At 33.5% G+C, this 14,529-nt stretch overlaps 1 protein-coding gene across 1 annotated transcript; it reads left to right on the plus strand.

Moving 5' to 3' along the window:
* Positions 1-6,127: 6,127 nt before the first annotated feature.
* On the plus strand, positions 6,128-7,326 carry LOC127701427 (uncharacterized). The gene has a single exon (XM_052205303.1). It carries the CDS (start codon positions 6,234-6,236, stop codon positions 7,317-7,319), a length of 1,086 nt encoding a protein of 361 aa, XP_052061263.1. The 5' UTR covers positions 6,128-6,233; the 3' UTR covers positions 7,320-7,326.
* The last annotated feature ends 7,203 nt before the right edge of the window (positions 7,327-14,529 follow it).

Below are 14,529 nucleotides of genomic sequence, written 5' to 3' on the forward strand. Positions count from 1 at the left end.
AATATTTAGAAAGAAAATAAACCAAAGATTAAGAATTAAACCAATTGTATAATATTCATAATTAAGTTTATTGTAGGATACACTATCTAGCAAATAAAATCAAATTAAAATATGTCTCTTGGGACCAATACATCATGAAGTGTATATAACAGATGTTTCTAATACTATTACTGACAAAGATAATAAAATATAAAGTTATCTAATTAACATGATTAAGGACGCATCTCAAAACATTAAATTTTACGTACTGAACCCAAAACACCGGCTAACATGCAATTAATGAAGTCTTTAAGTTCTATATTTTATCATTAAATCATAGACATATATACAAACTAAAAGTGTATATAATCTAAGACTACTGTGTTATAGTAGTCTCAGATATAATATATGTCTCTGATTAGATCACTCTGATTAGATCAATATATATGTCGTGATTATTGGTGTACATTCAGGTCACAAATGTTTGTCGGTAATTAGCTAACAAGTGCTGCGCATGACTTTTGAATGGTTCTGGAGACGTATTCCGGTGCTGCATTTGTACGGTTCTGTGCCCGTGCCGGCTGCCGTATATTGATGTCGGCGTCGGCCTCTAACTTCCGGTGACAGACTATCGCAAATGTTCTGCTCCAAGATAATGTAGTACTAGTGTTTGAATACTGATTCTAGGAAGATGCTTTTGAAATTTTTAGTCCTTTTGAAAAGATTACAGCTTGAATAAAAAAGGAATGAATGTTCACCGACAATTCAGGTGAATTTAACTTCATTTTGAAAATGATTATTACAAACACCACTTCGCGGATTTTCCATGCGCTGAAGAGAAAATCAAAAGAAATCTACGCGAGACATCGTTTCATTCATGAATATTTCATGAATGAACATTTTCCCGCGCAATTTTTACTATGTACGATATTTACAAATGTTTAGTAATAAATATTAGGTAAAAGCCCGAGTGTATCGAAAGAATCCCGTATGACTGACATTACTGAATGCAACGTACTTTTTAACATGTTTATATTTTGACCAAGCCGTCGGATAATTGACAAGTGATAAAAGTTTGATTGAACAATTATACACAGGTGACAGAAATACTCGATAATCATATGGCTTATGTCACACGCCAAGGATGAGTAAAGGTAAATACCGGCTATGATAGAAAAGTGCATGTTTTTGTCAAAACATCGATCGGAAGGTTTTGATGCCAAAAACATCTGAAAACTTTTGAATTCCGCTATTTAAATACTAGCTATTTCACATTCCAATGTGAATTTAAGGACCTTCACTCGTCCAGCATGCTCAGTCACGTGGATCAAACTGACAGCTGAAAAACATTGACTCAACGACAGTTCGTACATATCACAGCCCATGTCCTCAGTGTTACGATTAACAATAACATTTGTACACAAATCGTTACAAGGATAAGGCAGACAAGTCAGCTTCTACTAAGAATAACTCAGTGTATCAAGACAAATGCTGTAGCAACATGATTAGATAAAATCTGTCCATGTAATAGCTAAATGACTTTCTTACTCTTAGTGCTAGTCCAAATAATTATGACGAACCAAAAATCTCAAATGTTATTGCCTCAATGCTAAATTTCACAGCATCAACTTTAAAATGTGTTACAGGGTTATAAGCACCTCTATGAATCTAGTGTTTATAAACTGTTTATTCCTTTCGTCATACTGCTATTGTTATGTCACCACCGTATTAAGTTTTACCCTTTTTCTTCTGTTAGTATGTACGTCCCTTACTTGTACATACGTCCGTACATCCAAAAATTAGTTTCTGTTCTCTAACTTTAGTTTTCCTAAACCAAATTGTATGAAACTTATACGCAAGACTTATTTCCACAAAACACAGGTCAAGTTGAATTTTGGTGGCGTCGATTTTACAATTCTAGAGTTATGCTCCTTAACAAATGGAAAAGTTGCTTGAATTTTTTGTTTACGATTTTAACTTTAGTTTGTCTCAACCAAATGTTATGAAACTTATACACAAAGCTCATTATCACAAAACACTGTTTAGATTTGAGTTTTGGTGGCGTCAGTTTTACTGTTCTAGAGTTATGCCTCTTTACAAATTTAAAAATTGTGATTGTTGTCGACCCTTCGACTTTTGTCGAAAAAGCGAGACATAGCGATCCTACATATTGTCGGCGACGTCCACAAATATTCACTCTGTGGTTAAAGTTTTTGAAATTTTAAAAACTTTCTTAAACTATCCTGGATTTCTACCAAACTTGGACAGAAGCTTGTTTATGATCATACGATAGTATCCAGAAATAAATTTTGTAAAAAAAAATTATTCATTTTTTCAGTATTTTACTTATAAATGGACTTAATTTTTCTGCTAGGAAACATTACATTCACTCTGTGGCTAAAGTTTTTAAAATTTAATAACTTTCTTAAACTATCCCGGATTTGTACCAAACTTGGACAGAAGCTTGTTTATGATCAAAAGCTAGTATCTAGAAGGAAATTTAGTTAAAATTTTGTTCTTGTTTTTCCTTATTTTACTTATTAATGGACTTAGCCTTTCTTCCAGTTAACATTACATACAGTCTGCAGTTAAATTTTTTAAAACATTTATTAGATTCATAAACTATCCTGGATTTTTACTTGGACTTGGACAGAAGCTTCTAACAATCAAAAGACAGTATAGAGAGGAATATTTTTATTATCTTTTTTCCTTATTTTTGTTGAGCCTGCGATTAACAGCAAAAGTAGGCGAGACACCGGGTTCCGAGGAACACTTACAAATATTTTTCAATTCCATGCTCTAACTTATGTGTCTCAACCAAATGTTACGAAACTTTTACACAATACTTTTAACCACAAAACCAAGATCAAGTTTGAATTTTGTGCCGTCATTTTACTGTTATGGTTAGGGTTATGCCCAGTTACAAATGGAAAAAAAAATACTATAAAATCACATGCCCTAGATATGGCATGGACACATAAAGAAATTTAACAGAGCTTATTGTATATTTGATTATTTTAGAACAACAGTTTAAGGTTTCAATAGAAATATCGAAATTTAAATGACAAACAATGAAAAAAAATAATTTTTGATAATTGCTGAAAAGAAAATGGTTTAGTTAAAAACATCAAAGCTGTGATTAAATACATATTTGAAATAATACACATCTATAACCTATTTGAAATAATCATGACACATCTACAGTTGCAAACTTCCCAGAGGTGCTATCCAGCACTTTGATTCTTTGATATTGCCGAAAATCAGTTAACCGTTAGACACGTGTCAAATTACATATTATCTTTAAAAAAATGAAAAATTAATTATTCGCATAACCGACCGTGCAAGACCCTCATGGGTAGTCAAGGTCGTCAAAAACCATCCTCATCATATTCGCATAAGAAAATAACCAGACATAAGATATGTTTACCATAAAAACACTTAAAGGTATCTAGGATTTAAAAATCAGAGACAAGTGCCTGTGGTCATAATGCCATTATAAATCTCTCAGTGATATATGTCACTTTTTAAATTTCGCCTTGGCAATATAAAAACAACACTGAAAACTTTGCTTTGCTTGCCATTTACACATTTGAAATCCACCAAAAATAAACTTTAATAAAATATACTACACCACTTATAATTACTATTATAAAAGAGGTTCAGTCTTGGGCAATCACAATAAGGCTGTTTTTCTGTTTGTTTTTAGAATTTTGTCCAAATTTGATTAATTGGATCACCTTTTTAAGCTACACCAGAGCAGAGACATATGTACCCATAATGGATCTGCGGCCTTTTCTAACATCTATTCCATCCGAAATCCAAACTGGGCATTAGACACGGTTACTGTGTAACAAATAATTCTAGGTATGTGTTAATCGGATGTGGATATTATAAAATGTCAAACTGACAAACAAAATCTCGAAAAATCTGAAAGTGCTATCATCATTCAAGATGATTTAGATTTTGTTTCATATTACATTTGTTACGTTTAGTGGATCCCAACTGTCATGATCAGTAGGATTGGCAATGGGGACCAACTGTGCAACTCTTCTCACCGACTTATTCCTTATGCGTATGGGACTTACAGTGATCATACAAAGGCATTCGTGCGATGAGTAAGCTAGCATTACCTCTTCAAAGTCAAATGTTTTTGTTAAAGTCGATGTGCATTATTTTCAAATAACATAAGCTCTATAGAATCGATTAAGAGCTTTTGAATCGACCTTTAACTTCACTTTCCGCCGTACAGATGATGTCCTATCTCTGAATGATCTGAATAATTGTGAATATATAAATAAGAAGATGTGGTATGAGTGCCAATGAGACAACTCTCCATTCAAGTCACAATGTATAAAAAGTTAACAATTATAATTCAAAGTACCGCCTTCAAAACGGAGCCTTGGCTCACACCGAACACCAAGCTATAAAGGGGTCCAAAAATGACTAGTGTAAAACAATTCAAACAGGAAAACCAACGGTCTAATCTATATGAAAACGAGAAACGAGAAACACTTATGAACCACAGGGGCATATGTTATAACACATTTAAAACTATTTGATCGGCACTGATTTTCGAAATTCTCCAAGACATTGCTGATATAAACCTTTGATATAAATTTGATAAAACTCAGGCAAAAATGGTACACGTAAAAGCGCTTAAAATGAATTTTCCATATAATTAATATTTCACAGCGGCATAACTCTTTTAAAAATTGTTAATCGGCACTGATTTTCGAAATTGTCTGAGACAATGCTGATAAAAACCTATGATACACGTTTAATAAAAAATCTGGCAAGAATTGTACACATAAAAGCGCTAACAAGACCGGACGGACCGTGAGACGGACTGACGAACGGACGGCCAGTATTTCTGTCACCAGCAACGCGTCGCGCGGGATACAATAACCCAATCAGTTACAGGATAAATTGTCTCCGAAATCTACAATATTATTAACGGTACCAATTTTACTGCACCAGAAACGCATTTCGACAACGTATGTCTCTACAGTGAAGCTCGAAGCCAACTATTTAATACAAAGTCCAACTACAAACGTTGAAGAGCTTATTAAAACAAAAAGGACCTAATCCGGAAACGAATCAAAGCATTTCATGTGGGAGACATATTCTTTAATTCAAAAATTATTGAACTTCGTTATGCATATAAGAAAGATATATATACATTAATTTGATACAATCAATTAACCTTCACAAAGGCGATTGTTGACAGTGCATTATGTGTAATATTTGATCTAAATCATACACCACAAATTTAAATGTATTTGAGGCCACAACTATGACATTTTTAGTTTCTTTTTCAGATTTATAAAATAAAAAAACATTTCCATTTTACTAACGTAAAAATATACATCGATATTTGTCCAATTTTAATTTGTAACTATAGGAGCGAGCAAGCTTGATTATTCAGGTACCAATTGAAAAAAAAACTTCTGATATTCTAGAACCAGTTGTTGATATTTCCTTCTTTAACATCCCAAATAAAAGTGGGGTGCTTAGAACACTAAAAGAAAAATTGGCGTGGCCTTATGGTTTAGAACCACGAACAGAATTAAACATTTATCTAATACTATACATTAATATGTAATACATGTATATGTAAGTATCTATTTATTTAGTATTCGCTGCTTTTATCCCTCTCCTTTATTTAACGCAACTTAAGAATATAGGAGTTGGACAACCCACTTTTTTCGCCTTGTTGCAATTGAAGAATTCTAGAAAGCTACAATGTATTATATTGGCTTCAGGAGAACGTCAATATGGTCAACCTATTATCCTCTTTCTTAATTCTATTTTGGTCAAGATAGAGTTAACAGCAGAAAGTAATCTCGTTAAAACCTGAACAATCTAAAGCACTTATGGGCACTTGGCCTTATTCCACTAAAATCAGAATTTGTAAATAGGGATAAGAAAAAGTGTTGCCACCCACGGATGGTCAGACAGACAGACGGAAGGACGGACAATCGATAATTTTTTTTTAGATACTTTTTCGTATTGCTTGAAGAACGTTTTTTTTCTTTAAAAAAAACATGAACCAGTCCAATCTGAATATGAGATATTACACATATATTTTTCTTATTCCTTAAACAATACAATTCTAAAGATATTATTCTGTGTTTCTTTTCAGTAAAGCCATATTGTCCATCCTCTCTCAGAAAATGCTAAAATACACTACGTTTCAACTTTACCACTACTAAGTGCACTCACCACTGTCCTTAATCTAAAAGTGGCGAAAACGTATGAACAGGAACACACTGATGATCAACTTATTTAAAAAGAAACGCATTTTGATATGCTTCATTTTTATCGGAATATTTAAAATGCTATTGGAGCAAATTCAATTTACAGAACTCACAAAAGGCTACATAGACACGAAGGTAATTCCTGTATACCAAAGCTTTATTGGCTCTAGGAAATCTACGCCACTGTTCATACTTTTTACTACATGGACTGCAACAAAAGAAAAATATTTGTGCCATAATAATACAGTTAAGAACTGGAAATCTTTGTCACCGTTTGGCACGCCCGTTTTGTTTTCGAATGAGGAGTTTGTAAGGGAGGAAGCTGAATCAAGAGGATGGCGAGTTATGCCTATAAGAAAATCTTCCATCGGCTTGCCGATCCTAAAATATATGTACATGGACATTCAAAAATCTTTCTCATCTTCATTTATTGCTTATTCAAATTCAGATATTCTTTTCACAGATTCAATAGTTAAAACTTTAATTGTCGTTTTGCAAAGTAATTTATCAGAAACTAATGAATTATTACTAACCGGAAGAAGAATAAATGTAGTCAATGTGACAGAGATTGAAGCATCGTCTTCTAAAAATATTCTAAAAGCCTCTGAGAGAGGAGAACTATATGCTGGTGATGCACTCGACTATTTCATAACAACAAGTGGTTATCCGTGGAAAGATGCACCGGATTTAGTAGTCGGAAGACCTGGGTTTGACAACTGGATTGTTGCAAATGCAAGATTGATGAATTTTTCCGTTATAGATACGACTGAAACAATTATTGCTGTTCATCAAACGACGGAAGCCGGAAATAAAGAAGCCCACCAACAACACAATGTATCATACAATATAGAGTTACAGGAAAAGTTTAACGAACGACTTAGATATAATTTAGGTGTAACAAGTTGTATGAAATACAAAACTGTCCATTCTAAAAACGGTTCTGTAAAACTTATGGAACAGTCTATCAATCCAAGCTGCTTTCCGATTTTATTGACCGACTCAATGATAGAAATGGCCAAGAAAATCAACAGATTAAGAAGAGAAAAACTAGAAAAGAATAGAAATAAGACCAACAATTATTAGGTAAAAACGGTAAACCAAGCTACTCGATCGTTACAAAAGTGAGAAAATATTTAACAAAATAAACTGTTGACACAGAGATATGTCTCGCCTTTCGGCATAAAATTCAGAAAATAAAATGCTCCGCTGGGCGCAGCTTGATACGACCGCAGAGGTCGAACCCTGAACAGTTGGGGCAAGTATGGACACAACATTCAAGCTTGATACAGCACTGAATTTGGATTGTGATTAAATATTTGACACAGCATAGGTTTTTTTGGCCCCTTATTCCTAAACGTTTTGGGCAATTACCCCCAAACTCAATTCCATCTTTTCTTTTGTGATATCATGGGAACCTTGTAGTACAATTTCAGAAAGATCCATACACTTACACACAAGTTATTGTCATGAAACTAGAAAAATGCTTGTTTTTTTGCCCCTTTTTTGGCCCCTAATTCCTAAAATTTTGAGGCAATTACCCCCAAAATCAATCCCAGCATTCCCTTTGTGATGTGTAACCTTGTGGTACAATGTCAGAGAGATCCATACACTCACACACAAGTTATGTCTGGAAGTTACAAAAATGCTTATTTTTGGCCCCTTTTTCCTTAACTGTTGGTACAATAACCCCAAAATCAATCCCAACCTTCCGTTTGTGGTATTGAACCTTATGGTAAAATTTCATAGAGATCCATTCACTTAAACTAAAGTTAGAGTGCGAAAACCAATGTGTCTTCGGACGACGACGACGGACGATAACGACGACGACGACGACGACGACGACGACGACGACGACGCCAACGTCATACCAATATACGTCCACAAAATTTTTTTGCGTCGTATAAAAACGATCTGATGGACAGCATTATAGTTTATTAATTCAGTCGCTGGACCACTATCTAGTGGGCAGGGCCTGAAAATAGTCGTCCAACTGATATGTACTGATAGTAATGCAACTTCATACAAAATATCATTGATCTATCACAAGTAGATCCTATCAAACTAACTTGAGCAGAAAACTTTACATTGAAAATTGCTGATTTAGTCGCTGGACCATGACCTAGGGGGCAGGACCTCGAAATAGTCGTTAAACTGATATGTACAGATGATAATGCAACTTTATATTAAATATCAATGATCTATTACAAATAGATCCTACCAAACCAACTTAAGCAGAAAACTTAACAATTGTTGACGCCGAAGCCGGAAAAACTATCCCTAGCTGTCTAGCTTTCCGCGACTTGTGTCGCAGGCGAGACTAAAAATGATATGTCAGATTGACAGTAAACCGGGTTTTCTGTATTATTGTGAACTTAACAGTCTTCCATCATAGTTGCTTGACAACCTTTCAACTTTCTCTAAATGTATTCGGAAATAACCATATACCAAAAAAACACGGTATTATTCGTTTGTAGATGTTATCTATTCTCTTCACTTAATCAAGGATTTGTATATAACAAATCAATGATTTAATTGTGGTAAAGAATATCTTTTTCCCTTCAAAGAGAGGCGAAAGATACAAAAGGAAAATATGGTTTCTTACAGCAACAGTGATACGTTCAAACTATCCACTCACCAATCGAACATACAACATCGAATCTGAGACTATGCTGTTGTTTTTTGTTTAATTTTCTTTTTATTAGCAGTATAGTGGCAGTGTGTAATGGGGGCTGGGATCGTCATACAAGTTTCTAAAAGGGGTTCATCAATTCATCATTTCAGTCACAAAATTTTGCACCAATATGACCTTAATAGAATTTTCCAGGAGTTTTTAATTAATTATCTTACACATTCCATGTTCTTTTTTTATCAAGTGTAGCCATATTTTAAAAGTTAGCGAAATAGCCAGTATGTAACATATTTGTGTGTGTGTGTCAATACGCTTGTGAATAGGCCTCTTATATCAAAAGAAGATACACTGTGACATTATCTTGTATTGTCAGCAGTTTTAACATACTGTACTGTTACCAAAAATTTATTTGAAAAACTTGAAACTATCTCAATTGCTCACCTGGTATTTTTCTATAGCTCAAAGAAGCCACAATTGCTTGTGTGGTTCTTGCTCTCCAAGTGCATTTTTAATATTAATTTAGTGAATATATTCAGGGAAATTCCTTAAAACAGACAAACAATGAGCACACTCACCAAGTTATTCATAAGAAGCTTTGTAATTGAAATTTTCACCATTAATAAACATAAGAAAATTAGATAAACTTTTCTATTTTCACTACAGTTTGATGACAGTTTCAGTTATTCAGGATAACAAATGTATTATTTAGCATATATATGGCAGCAAGTATTGTTCTTTAAGCAATTTTCTAGAAATTATGTTGTTTATTTTTCTGTTTTATGTAATAGTTTCAGCCATGTTTGGAGACAGTGGTTCATGTCATTAGCCATAATTCTTAACAGGGTTAAATTGTTTAGTCCTGCCAAATTTTGCTGTGTCTGTTCCAAGTTAGCAACATCCTCAGTGGCTCTCTTAGTTGTATGCCACAGCTTAACCTTAAATAAAATGCTCCGCAGGGCGCAGATACGACCGCAGAGGTCGAACCCTGAACAGTTGGGGCAAGTATGGACACAACATTCAAGCTTGATACAGCTCTGAATTTGGATTGTAATTAAATATTTGACACAGCATAGGTTTCTGACACAGAATGAATGTGGTCTAAGAACTTAAAAATTTTAAATTGGACATTCACCTATTATGGTCCAATATCCAAAATCTAAATACATGGTTAGATTCAGCATATCAAAGAACCCCAAGAATTCAATTTTTGATGAAATCAAACAAAGTTTAATTTTGGACCCCGATTTGGACCAACTTGAAAACTGGGCCCATAATCAAAAATCTAAATACATGTTTAGATTCAGCATATCAAAGAACCCTAAAAATTCAATTTTTGTTAAAATCAAACTAAGTTTAATTTTGGACCCTTTGGACCTTAATGTAGACCAATTTGAAAACGGAACCAAAAATTAAGAATCTAAATACACGGTTAGATTCGGCATATCAAAGAACCCCAATAATTCAATTTTTGATGAAATCAAACAAAGTTAAATTTTGGACCCTTTTGACCTCAATGTGGACAAAGTTGATAACAGGGCCCAAAAATCAAAAATCTAAATACATGGTTAGATTCAGCATATCAAAGAACCCCATATATTCAATTTTTGTTGAAATCAAACAAAGTTTAATTTTGGACCCCGATTTGGACCAACTTGAAAACTGGGCCCATAATCAAAAATCTAAATACATGTTTAGATTCAGCATATCAAAGAACCCTAAAAATTCAATTTTTGTTAAAATCAAACTAAGTTTAATTTTGGACCCTTTGGACCTTAATGTAGACCAATTTGAAAACGGAACCAAAAATTAAGAATCTAAATACACGGTTAGATTCAGCATATCAAAGAACCCCAATAATTCAATTTTTGATGAAATCAAACAAAGTTAAATTTTGGACCCTTTGGACCTCAATGTGGACCAATTTAAAAACGGGGCCCAAAATCCAAAAACTTAATACACTGTTAGATTCAGCATATTAAAGAACCCCAAGATTTCAAGAATAAAACCCCATTGAAATTGATCAAGAAATAAGCAATTTATACGAAGTATCTTCTTTTGCACAATACTGTGCAATTGAATATTTCTTGCTATTGCGCAATACTGTACAATTGACAATTTCTTGCTATTGCGCAATATTGTGCTATTGGATATTTCTTGCTATTGCGCAATACTGTGCAATTGAAGATTTCTTGCTATTGCGCAATACTGTGCAATTGAAGATTTCTTGCTATTGTGCAATACTGTGCAATTGAAAATTTCTTGCTATTGCACAATACTTATTAGATAATAATTTACACATCCTGTTTGGTGTGTATCTCCTACCATATCATTATTATTTGCTTTTAAATATTAATCAGAAATAACCAACTTAAAATGGAAAATTTTAAAAGAAAAAAAAAAGGAAAAAAAGAAAAAAAAAGAAAAAAAAAAATCCCCCCCCCAAATTTTTTGAACCCCCTTATGATTCATCACCCCCAAACTCAATCCCAGCCTTCCCTTTGTGGTATGGTACCTTGCAGTACAATTTCAGAGAGATCCATACACTTGAACACAACTTATTGTTTGGAAACTAGAAAAATGCTTATTTTTGGCCCCTTTTTGGCCCCCAATTCCTAAACGTTTCGGGCAATTACCCCCAAACTCAATTCCAGCTTTCCCTTTGTGATATGGAACCTTGTAGTACAATTTCAGAAATATCCAAACACTTACACACAAGTTATTGTCATGAAACTAGAAAAATGCTTGTTTTTTGCCCCTTTTTTGGCCCCTAATTCCTAAAATTTTGAGGCAATTACCCCCAAAATCAATTACAGCCTTTCCTTTGTGATATGGAACCTTGTGGTACAATGTCAGATAGATCCATACACTTACACACAAGTTATTGTCTGGAAGTTACAAAAATGCTTATTTTTGGCCCCTTTTTGGCCCCTAATTCCTTAACTGTTGGTACCATAACCCCCAAAATCAATCCCAACCTTCCTTTCGTGGTATTGAACCTTATGGTAAAATTTCATGGAGATCCATTCACTTAAACTAAAGTTAGAGTGCGAAAACCAATGTGTCTTCGGACGACGCCGGACGACGACGACGACGCCGGACGACGCCAACGTCATACCAATATACGACCAAAAAATTTTTAATTTTTGCGGTCGTATAAAAATTGTTCATAAACTCCTGGTGTACAATGAAAAATATTTAATTCAAAATTGTGAAAAAAGCCTAAATTGGATTGCAAACTTTTTGAGAAGTTCAAAAAATCTGTTTTGAAAACAAAAATAGTTACTATTTTTCGAAAAAATGGGGAAATTCCTTAACACAATTCAATAATAGCAGGTGCACAACTTCAATTAGTGTGCAATCTAACTGTGAAGTTTCAAGGATCCTCATTGAAACTGGTACAGTCTTTTACAAATTTTGATGAAAATCACTAAGTTTCTAAGTCAGGAAAAATGGGAAAAAAATTCTAAAACAATTTCATCATAGCAAGTGTCTGATCTTTCTGTAAAAATTCATGGGTCTGGGTTGAAAGCTGTAGTAGGAGTTGCTCACACAAAACTCATTCAATCTCAAAGACTGAAATTTTGCCGAAAAAAAAGTTACCAAGTCTGGAAAATGGGGAAAAAATTCTTAAAACAATTCAATAATAGCAGGTGCACATCTTAAACATGTTTTCAAACTTTCTGTGAAGTTTCAGAAATCTTATTGATTACACAAAATAGACTTTTCACTGTCACACCATCACCATACTACTAGCCGGTTTTGGACTTTGTCCAATCCAATCTAAACTAAGGAACATTCAATATATCTTTTGATTTTTGATTTCTCAAATAGTATTAACATGTATTTACACAGACAAGTCTTTGCAGATGTGTTTATCAGTATGTGTACAATTCAATCAAAACTTGGAAAATTCAGATATATTGATTTTTTTTATTTTTCCAATAGTAATAACATTTATTTACACAGACAAGTCTTTACAGATGTGTTCATCAGTATGTTTACAAATGGTTATATAAAAGTATCTGTATTTTAACAGTATGAAAAATCTTTTGTCTCTTTTCAAGTTCTAAATGACATTTTGTCTTTTTTTTCAAATGATCCTTGTGCTTATTTCACATTTCCATCTTTGGTTGCTGTATTGGGTGAATACCAAATCTCTTTTTTATTGTGTTTCTATGTCTTGAATATTTGTCATCAGGTGAAAACCTTGCAGGATGTGCAGACAGCGTTGGTCTCCCCTCTGGATCTATTTTCTGAAATAAAACATGCAATACAATTAAAAAGAGTTGACACGATTAAATGCTTTGATATTGGAATCCAGTATATATGATAAAATTGGCCTGTATCTGGTAATCTCCAGTCAACGTTACGATTCTTGGGCTCTTTTCACAAAAAATCTTAAAGAGTAAAAATACTTGTAAGTCATGAAATATTTCTGTATAACTAACGATCAATTTTAATCGTAAAATGTTTTTGTGAAAAGAGTTATTGCCCCATTATATAATTTGAAATGGAGTAGCCAAGATCTTGATAGATCATGGTCAGGACCTAATACTAGAAAATATTAAGCAATGATGTCATGTACCTGTGTACATTGTTATCAGTGCAGCAACGTCACCCATTTAAGTCCATCTGCGTCAATTTATCAAGGATATGCACCGGACTTCATTTATACAACTCATTGAACCGATCAACTATCACAAAGTTTAGTGACTAGTACGTGTAAAAATCATATTGTTGAGTCAAATTGCTGATTGAAAAGAATAATGGCATCTCATTTTTAGATACTGACTCCATCACTATGATCAGCTCAAATATCAGCTCAACCTGTCTTACTCGCTTGATATTCTTCCTAATAAAGTCAGCATCAAAAACAATGTTATTCTTCTACTTGTACTTTTAGTGATATGTTAGTTACAAAGTTAACAGATTTATTTACCTGGGTAATAGTGTCCATGTCCTCAATTTTACTAGGAAAATTACTTGTTCTGAGAGGAAATAATTTAGATGTACACAATGGAATTATATTCAGTCAGAGTCATATAATTGTATTATAAGTCTCTTGATTCAGTGTATATATTGTATATCATTGTAATCTCTGAATTTGATATATTATATTTATTTATGTACGATTCATTGTACATGTAATCAGGGGTTCAAACTGAGACTACTATAACACATGTGTTATAGTAGTCTCAGGTTCAAATTAGTATGGTTCCGAGGTCCAGCACCTGTCTTTTCTTGGAGGGGACTTTTCATTTTTGAAGGACTCCTACCATAATTTCTTTACACTGATGCTTTATACAGGACCATTGAATTTCTTACGGACCTATATCACTGAAAATTTCAAATGGTTCTGGACCTTTCATTATTTCAAGCAAATTTGAACCCCTGTATAATTATTCTGCTCCTTGTAGGCGCTTAGCCTTTGATTAGCAAATTATAAAGTATCTGTATCTTGTACAGGTGCAATGTTATTGTATAATTTCATTAAGGTTCATCATAACAAATGGACAAATATGGCCGTATTTTCACCTCAAAAACTACTCTGTGTACAGACTTACCTGAGCAGTTTGGAAAGTTTTAAGGCCTGGCATCCACTAGATATATAAAAGTTAAATGTATTTTGTATATCAGAAAGGTAAAATCTTTTTGGGATTTTAA

Source organism: Mytilus californianus, unplaced genomic scaffold, assembly GCF_021869535.1.
Source record: "Mytilus californianus isolate M0D057914Y unplaced genomic scaffold, xbMytCali1.0.p SCAF_5, whole genome shotgun sequence".
Classification (NCBI taxonomy): domain Eukaryota; kingdom Metazoa; phylum Mollusca; class Bivalvia; order Mytilida; family Mytilidae; genus Mytilus; species Mytilus californianus.

What these genes read in the sequence shown, in the direction of transcription:
- LOC127701427 (XM_052205303.1), top strand. Translation starts at nt 6,234, where the DNA reads ATGAACAGGAACACACTGATGATCAACTTATTTAAAAAGAAACGCATT.